The sequence below is a fragment of the Syngnathus scovelli genome, chromosome 2 (genome assembly GCF_024217435.2).
Source record: "Syngnathus scovelli strain Florida chromosome 2, RoL_Ssco_1.2, whole genome shotgun sequence".
Taxonomy (NCBI): Eukaryota; Metazoa; Chordata; class Actinopteri; order Syngnathiformes; family Syngnathidae; genus Syngnathus; species Syngnathus scovelli.
The window spans coordinates 26,350,511-26,360,000 of record NC_090848.1 but is presented as its reverse complement, the minus strand read 5'-3'; the positions used below and the strand labels follow the sequence as shown (position 1 = coordinate 26,360,000).

Sequence of the window (9,490 nt, the reverse complement as noted above, 5' to 3'; positions counted from 1 at the left end):
CTCACGTCCTGGGAAAGGCAGGGGACATTGAGTCCAAGTGTTCTGTTCCTTCATTGTTGAGACGGCCGATCGGAACTGTGGCCGTAAGGTGGTTGGTGCCTCTTGTAGCCGCAATCCAAGGACCCGCTGGTGCACATTGGCAGTAAGGGATGCCGTCATGCTGAAGAAAGAATCCAATTGGGCCGTTTTGGCCTGTGGGACACTGCAGTTGACAGGTACCCGCTTGCCAAATGGAATGCCCATTCGGTGGTCGGTGAAGCAATAAGTCAGACATGGGAGAAGTTCGGCGATACTGTGGAAAATGACTTTCGGACGGCTTAGAGGAAATTCTGGTCCACTGTCTCAGGAGAGGAAAGCAATGCACCATCAACACTGTGCAAAGTGGAGATGGGGCGCTCCTTACCGCAACTCAGGATGTTGTGAGTCTGTGGGGAGAATATTTAAAGACCTCAATTCTACCAACACATCTTCCATAGGCAAAACAGAGCCTGGGAACTCCATCTGTTTGATTGAAGTTACTGAGGTGTTCCTAAAGGCTCTAGATGTTGTGGGTCTGGCTGGGTTGACATGCCTGGCCATTTGCATAGAAATCAGTGTCAGTGTCTCTGGATTGGCAGTATTTCGGGAGTAAATGACTGCACCAAGTTCAAAGAAAATGCCTTCAAAACTGGTGATAGAGTTTTCCCCACTCTACCGATGCACAAACCATACGTGAGACAGTTTGCCCATTTTACACTTGCAAGCGGAGACAGCCATTATCATCCTGTATGGTACAGAGGTGCTTGAAAGCACTCTAACTTTTGCCTCTATTTATTGAGAAAAAACAGGGTGGTGGTGAGGGTGAACAGGTTTCAGGGGTCACCTCTGCAAACTGGTTAATCAGTGCAAAAGGGTCTTATCTCTTTGGTTTGCAAAGTTGTGTAAACAGATACTAGTGGAGCATCTTTAGATAAGCTAAGCAGGAATGTTTGCACAACATTTCTTTCCAAAGTTGGTCGAAAGTTTTAATAAGTCAAGGAAAGGTGGAAAGTTTTAAACAGAGTGAATGAGTTAATGATTCTAGTCAACATTTCAACATAATCATACGATTAAAATAAATTGTCGACCCTAACCGCTGGTGATCGATACGGCAAATGTACACTGCATCTAAAATTGTTTTTTAAAAATAGTGGCCGTTCTTCCACCATTACCTGACGTTCTCAGAGTGTCCAAGTAAGAAAATGCAGACAATAAAAGATCGAGCATCTAACTGCACTCAATGGTGCCGGTCCAAGTTTCCTTCAGGCAGAGGAATTCCTGTGACAAAACAGATTATGCAACCAAGTGCTGATTAGGTCAAAAGCCTTTGTGGGATCGCTGATCTTATGCACGGGCTTGAGGAGACCACTGCGACTGACTAGGTCAGGGGTAGGCAACCCAAAATGTTCAAAGAGCCATATTGACCCCCCCAAAAATAAAAACATACCTGTCTGGAGCCGCAAAAATCTAAAAGATTTTTATAAGGCAACATAGACTGTCAATACATGAGCTATATGCCTACTATTAAAATAACTAAGTAGGCTACAAATAAAAGTTTAAGATCAGGGGATGTTTGAGAATATTTGTCAATTTTCGCACATGTCCTGAGTGTTGTTAGTCACCTAAATGTTGAACAGAAGCTATGATGTACTGAAGTCAAATTCTTTGTTTGGCACGCTCAAACATGGCAAATAAAAATTCTTGAATCTTGAAATACAAAGCAACAAAGCGACGCAAAATGTCGCCCCAGGATAGCCAGCGGACTTTGTTGTGTTGCAGGAGATCGGCATATTCGCCGTCAACTTCATCTAGCAATTCACGAAACTGGCAGTGGTTTAATGCTTTTGATTTAGTTCACAATATGGATGACAAGGTTCATTACCTCCATACACTCCGGTGGGAATGTTTACTCACACAGCACTTCTTGGTGCAATATGTAAAGTCACAAACTTTTGCGACCCTCTCATATTCGGTGCCCCGTCTGTAGCGACTGAAATCCGGTGGACAGTGTGTATCTCTGTCATTTAAACACTGCATCACAGCCTCGCAGATGTCCTCCCCCCGTGTTTGGCCTTTTAGTGGTATCAATTTCTTCTTGCGGCCCATTAGAGTTCACGTACCTGCATTGCAGAGCTGTCTATTCGATATCGGTCATGTCACATGACTCATCACAGGCAATTGAGAAAAGTCAAAGTCAGCTTTATTGTCAATTTCTCCACATGCCAAAGACACACAAAGAAACCGAAATTTCGTTCCCCCCTATCCCATGGTGACAAGACATGGCTCACAACAGACAAACAAGTAAACAAGTATAACAAAAGTGTGCTGAATAAATAATGAATAAATAACACAACAATAAATAAATAAATAAGAGGAGTAGAAAAAAAAGGAGCAAGTGCGCGTACAGCAGACATTCCCGAAAATAGCGCAACAGTGTTGCACGCTACGCAGAAGGGGGTCGCGAGTTCAGGGCCCTAACAGCCTGGAGAAAGAAGCTGTTGGCGAGTCTGGTGGTGCGGGAGCGCAGGCTCCTGTACCTCTTCCCAGAGGGCAGAAGGTCAAACAAAGAGTGAGCCGGGTGACTCACATCTCTGGCAATCGAGGTTGCCTTGCGGGCGAGATGGGAGGTGTAAATGTCCTTCAGGGAGGGGAGCGAAGCACCAATAATCTTACCAGCCGTATTCACTATGCGCTGCAGGGCCTTCAAGTTCTGTTCAGTGCAGTTACCACCCCAGACAGCGATGCAACTGGTGAGGACGCTCTCAATGGTGCCACGGTAGAATGTAGACAGGACTGCCTGAGGAGCACATGCACGCCTGAGCTTCCGCAGGAAGTACAGGCGGCGCTGAGCTTTCTTTGCCAGTGACGAGGTGTTTGCGGACCAGGAGAGGTCCTCACTGATGTGCACCCCCAGGAACTTGGTGCAGCTCACCCTCTCCACCACAGCACCGTCAATGATCAGCGGCAGGTGTGTTGTGTGACCCTTCCGGAAGTCAACAATGATTTCCTTGGTCTTATTGACGTTCAGCAGGAGGTTGTTCTCCCTGCACCACGTGGTCAGAAGGTCAACTTCCGACCTGTACCGAGTCTCGTCGCCATTCGTGATGAAGATGGAGCTGAATTGATGTCCTTGATTTGCTGATCGGTGATATTGTTTGCCATTCAAATTACCATTTTCTTCACTGTTTTTGCAGAGAGGCATGTCTTTAATTTTCTGAATGATCTCGGTTTTGTTTTTGAAGTCCGAAAACAGGCACTCTGATATTTTAACAAATGAATCCTTCATGTAGTCGCGATCAATGAATGGTTTTCCGCGCTTTATTATCTCCCGGGCTGCAACAAAACTTGCCGCAGTAGTAGAGTTTGTAGATGCAATCCACTTCTTGTTTTTTCGTTCCTCAAATTGCACCTTTCCTCTCAGTTCCAACTGGGTAATCGGCAGCAAATATACCATGCTTTAGCTGAAAATGTCGCTCCAAATTGCTCTGCTTGTTATATTTGACAACTTCTCATTGCAAATCAAACATTCAGGCAATCCTTCAGCATTGGCAATGAAAGCAAATAGTTGAGTCCATTCTTTCTTAAAGCCTCTGTTCTCATCAGCAATCTTTCCCTTTTGAATCCATGGCCCGTCACTCACACACCTATTTGTTTACAACTCGCCTGTACTGTGTCACTTGCTATGACGCAATTTTCCGCCATTCTGAAATTCTGTATTTTTAATATATTTACAACTACATACATTTTCTATAGTATAAGAATGTTTGTGTCATGATTACCATCTAAAAACCATATTAAAAAAAAAAACAAAAACATCTTTTTCCATTTTCACGAATTTTTGGAAGAGCTCCAGGGAGCCGCTAGGGGTGTGCTAAAGAGCTGCATGCGGCTCTGGAGCCGCGGGTTGCCGACCCCTGGACTAGGTCAAAAGCCTTCGTGAGATCGATGAAGGCAATAAACAGTGGCATCTGTTGTTCTTGGCACTTCTCCTGAAGCTGGCGGAGTGAGAAAATCGTATTCACTGTTGAGCGACCGGCTCTGAAGCCACACTGGGACGAGGAAAGACACGAGAGGGGAGAATTTGCAGACGTGCAAGAGTAACACGAGTGAATGCCTTCCCAATGATGCTAAGGAGGGAGATGCCATGATAGTTGTTGTAGTCGTTACAGTCTCCATTATTCTTGTACAGGTTGATATTAGTTGGATTGTGTTTGTTATGTCTCCATTTGTGATAGCCATATTATTATTTTGTTCTGACTTGTCTGAACAAAAGAATAATATGGTTGATGATATGTTTGCATCATGCATGTCCTGGGTAACGTGCCCCTGTTCCCAGCAGTGACACAAAAGACCAACATGTACTGTGGAATACTGAAGCAGAGCACGATCCCCTTCCTCTGTAAACTGGGCCGTGTATTCCAACACGATAACGACCCCAAACACAACTCCAAGACGACCACTGCCTTCCTAAAGAAGCTGAGGGTGAAGGTGATGGACTGGCCAAGCATGTCCCCAGACCTAAGCCCTATTGAACGTCTGTGGGGCGTCCTCAAACGGAAGGTGGAGGAGCGCAAGGTCTCCAGCATCCACCAGCTCCGTGATGTTATCATGGAAGAGTGGAAGAGGATTCCAGCGGTGACCTGTGAAGCTCTGGTGAACTCCATGCCTAAAAGGGTTACGGCGGTGCTGGAAAATAATGGTGGCGACACAAATTATTGACATTTGGGTCCAATTTTGACATTTTTAGTTGGGGTATTCCCTCTTTTGTTGCCAGCATTATACACATTCATTGTTGTATTTTGAGTTACTTTGAAGTAACTATACATTTACTTTGCTATCCAAGCTCTACTGTGAATACTTAACATTGTCTCAGTGTCATTCGTTCAGTGTTGTCCCATGACAAGATATAATTAAAATATTGCATAAATGACAGGGGTGTACTCACCCGTGTATATACACACACACGCACACACACACTAACCGGATTCGGTTGAAGTTGGGAAATTGTGTAAAGTGTAAATAAAACCAAAATACAACGATATGAAAATCCTTCTCAACCCCTATTCAATTGAATACACTACAAAGAGAACATGTTTAAAGTCCAAACTGATAAACTTAATTGTTTTTTGGCTGCAACACTTCCAGTAGAAGTTGGGAAAGGTGGCAAAAAATACAGAGAAAGCTGAGAAAAGCTCATTAAACACCTATATTTGGAACATCCTACATGTGATCAGGCTAATTGGGTACCATGATTCGGTATAAAAGGAGCCTCCCCAAACATGCTCAGTCATTCACAAGCAAGGTTCACCACTTCGTCCACAACTGCGTGAGAAAATAGTTGAACAGTTTAAGAACAACATTTCTCAAAGCAAAATTGCAAGGAATTTAGGGTTTTCAACATCTACATAATATCATCAAAAGGTTCAGAGAATCTGGTGAAATCACTGCACGTAAGTGCCACAGCCGGAAACCTAGACTGAATGACCGTGACCTTCGATCCCTCGGACGGCACTGCCTTAAAAACGGACATGAGTGTGTAAAGGATATCACCAAATGGGCTCATGAAAACTTCAGAAAACCACTGTCAGTAAATACAGTTCATCACTACATCAGTAAGTGCAGGTTAAAACTCTACCATGCAAACCAAAAGCCGTTTATGAACAACATCCAGAAACGCCGCTGGGTTCTCTGGGCCCGAGCTCATGTAAAATAGACTGATGCACAATGAAAAAGTGTTTTGTGGTCTGATGAGTCCACTTTTCAAGTTGTTTTTGGAAACACTGGACGTTGTGTCCTCCGCACCAAAGAGGAAGCGGACCATCCAGACTGTTATCAACGCAAAGTTCAAAAGCCAACATCTGTGATGGTATGGGGGTGCATTAGTTCCCATGGCATAGGTGATTTACATTTCTGTGAAGGCAACATAAATGCTGAAAAGTACATACAGATTTTGGAGTAACATATGCTGCCGTCCAAGCGACATCTTTTTCATGGACGCCGCTGCTTATTTCAGCAAGATAAACTAGTAGGGTATTCAACTCATCACTTGAATTGTCTAATTAACTTGAAACACCTGCAAGGGTTTCCTGAGCCTTGAATAACACAGCTTGGTTCAGTAAACTAAATCACATGTATGGGGAAGACTGCTGATCTGACTGCTGTCCAGAGAACAATCATTGACACTCTCCATCAGGAGGGTAAGACGCAAAAAGACAGTTCTCAAAGAGCAAGCTGTTCACAGAGTGCAGTTTCAAAGCAAATCCACAAAAAGTCTGTTTGAAGGGGGAAATGTGGCAGGAAACGCTGCACAACCAAGAGAGATGACCGCAGCCTTAACAGCATTGTGAGGAAGAGTCGCTTCCAGAATTTGGGGGAGCTTCAAAGTCAGTGGACTGAAGCTGGAGTCCAGGTATCAAAAGGCACTGTTCACAGACGTGTCCGGGAAATGGAATACAATAGCCTTATTCCCATGGTCAAGCCACTTCTGAACTCAAGACAACGGAAGAAGCGTCTGACTTGGGCTATGGAAAAGAAGCACTGGACAGTTGCAGAGTGGTCCAAAGTCCTCTTTTCAGAAGAAAGCAAGTTTTGTATTTCATTTGGAAGTCAAGGCGCCAGAGTCTGGAAAAAGGCAGGAGAGAAGCAAAATCCAAGTTGCTTGAAATCCAGTGTGAAGTTCCCACAGTCAGCGATGGTTTGGAGAGCCATGTCAGCTGCTGGTGTTGGTCCACTGTGTTTCATAAAGTCCAGAGTAAATTCAGATTTTACAGCACTACATGCTTCCGTCTGCTGAAAAGCACTATGGAGATGATGATTTCATTTTCCAGCAAGATCTGGCACCTGCCCACAGTGCCAAAACCACCAGTAAATGGTGTACTGACGTAAATTACGTCTCTTTGCACCATGACATTTATGCGCATCAACATTCATCTATCTGATGAGGCATGTGAACGGTTATTCCAATTGTTTCAGAAACCTGAATGCTGGATGTCAACCCAAATATTGATTGCATGTCAACATACTCAATGTGTTATGTTTGTTCACAGCTGGCCCGACACAACAAGGTGTTGCAGAACCTTCTGAAGCCTCCAAAGAAGAGCAAAGAGGGCGAGGAAGGCATCTCCTCCATGGTCAATTTAACTAACCCTTACATACCGTCAACATTTATCGCCTTTGTTTAATGATTGATTGTTGTTGTTGTTGTTTTTTGCCAGTTAAACTTGAACCATCGTCCGCTGTCTCAAATGTTGAAGTCATCAATACCACCTGCTGTTTTGGAACAAGACCCGCTGGAGTATTATGACATGCTCACTGCTCAAATAGAGGTACTAATGGATACATATTACTGTGGCTGGATTTTTAAGCGTGATGTTGCGGGTTATGGAGTCACATATGGCCAAGGTGTGAGACCCAAGACCAAGGAGAATTGGAACGGCTCCCTTTATAGGCTGTCATTGTTATTCAAAGTCAAAGTCATCTTTATTGTCAATTTCTCCACATGCCAAAGACACACAAAGAAACCGAAATTTCGTTCCCCCTTATCCCACGGTGACAAGACATGGCCCACAACAGACAAACAAGTAAACAAGTATAACAACAGCGTGCTGAATAAATAATGAATAAATAACACAATAAATAAACAAATAAATAAGAGGAGCAAAAAAGGAGCAAGTGCGCGTACAGCAGACATTCCAGAAAATAGGAAGTGCCTCTAATCAAACCGGAAGTGACCCAAATAGACCGGAAGTGACCCAATAAAAACCGGAAGTGACCCCAAATGAACCGGGAGTGACCTTAGGTAAACCGGAAGTGACCCCTAATCAAACTGGAAGTGACCCAAAATAAACCAGCAGTGACCTTTTAAACCGGAAGTGACCACAAATAAACCGGAAGTGACCTCAGCTAGACTGGAAGTACCTCTAATCAAACCGGAAGTGACCCAAATAGACCGGAAGTGACCCAAATCAAACCGGAAGTGACCCCAAATGAACTAGAAGTGACCTCAGGTAAACCGGAAGTGACCCCAAATCAAACTGGAAGTGATCCAAAATAAACCGGAAGTGACCTTTTTAAACCGAAAGTGACCCCCAAATAAACCGGAAGTGACCTAAGTTAAACCGGAAGTTACCTTTGTTAAACCGGAAGTGGCCTTTATTAAACCGGAAGTGACCCAAATAAATGGGAAGTGACCTGAATCAAACCGGAAGTGACCTTATTTCAACACAAAGTCAAGTCAAGTTAAGTCAAGTTTATTTGTATAGCCCTAAATCACAAACAGTCTCAAAGGGCTTCACATAGCCAAAATTGACAATTATTCTCAAAGCATCCCCTGATCTTAAGCTCCCCAAAGGGCAAGGAAAAACTCAAAAAAACCCTGCCAGGGGAAAATGAGAAAGCTTGAGAAGGGACCACAGATGGAAGGATCCCCCTTTCAGGATCACCAGGTTGTAATTGATGCAGAGAGGGCACAAGTAATACATAATATGAAAATCAATGAAAAAATGGATGTCGGAGGTGCCCTCGATTGTCCTGGCAGTGTCTTCAAGGAGGTTGAGCTGCAGTTTCTTCATCTTGAAATGGTCCCCGAGAATCCAGCTAGCCGCTATCAGCTTTTGAGCTACCTAACCCCCTCCCCAGCCAGGGAGGGGGTGGGCAGAGAGAACAAAACAAACTCCGGCCAAATCGGCCACTACAAGTTGGTTAAAGGCCATCTCATAGAAATGTGTCTTTAAACGTGTCTTAAATGTTTCTACTGAGGTTGTAGTTCTAATATCCATTGGTAGGGCATTCCAAAGCTCTGGAGCCCGAATAGAGAATGCCCTAGACCCTGCAGACATTTTCATTTAAAATTTGCACAAAATTTTGCAAAAATTCACTAATTTTAGTTTTTCACTTCTAATTTCTACATTTTTCCACCGATTCAACCCATTCCAACTTTCAACGGTTCATCTTTTGCCTACCTATTCCACACCTTCCCACTTACCAAAATTTCCAAATTTTCAATTTTGAAATTCACACCAAGTTTTCCAAAAATTTAGTTTTTCCCTTCTAATTTCTACATTTTTCAACCGATTCAACCTATTCCAACTTTATTTACTTTGTTCACCTTATGCTTACCCTATTCACCCACTTCACCCCCACTTCCACTATGCTTTCACAATTCAACCCTTGACCCCAACTTCCAGCGTGGCGGCCATCTTGCATTGACCCTGAAGTGTCCCAATGAACCCAGAATAAACTGGAAGTGCCCCAAATCAAACCGGAATTGACCCCAAATGAACTGGAAGTGACCTCAGGTAAACCGGAAGTGACCCCAAATCAAACCAGAAGTGACCCCAAATCAAACCAGAAGTGACCTTTTTAAACCGGAAGTGACCCCAAATAAACCGGAAGTGATCTCAGCTAGACCGGAAGTGCCTCTAATCAAACCGGAAGTGTCCCAAATAGACCGGACGTGACCCAAATCATACCG

The 9,490-nt window shown here is 43.8% G+C and overlaps 1 protein-coding gene across 1 annotated transcript in view; it reads left to right on the top strand.

Annotated features, from left to right (window-relative positions):
• Window positions 1–9,490, top strand: part of itpr3 (inositol 1,4,5-trisphosphate receptor, type 3) — a 459,677-nt gene that overhangs the window by 345,217 nt on the left and 104,970 nt on the right. The window contains exons 47-48 of the mRNA XM_049754123.2: window positions 7,065–7,148; window positions 7,233–7,343. Of these exons, the coding sequence (XP_049610080.1) occupies window positions 7,065–7,148; window positions 7,233–7,343 (195 nt within the window). The remainder of the gene's footprint in view (window positions 1–7,064; window positions 7,149–7,232; window positions 7,344–9,490) is intronic.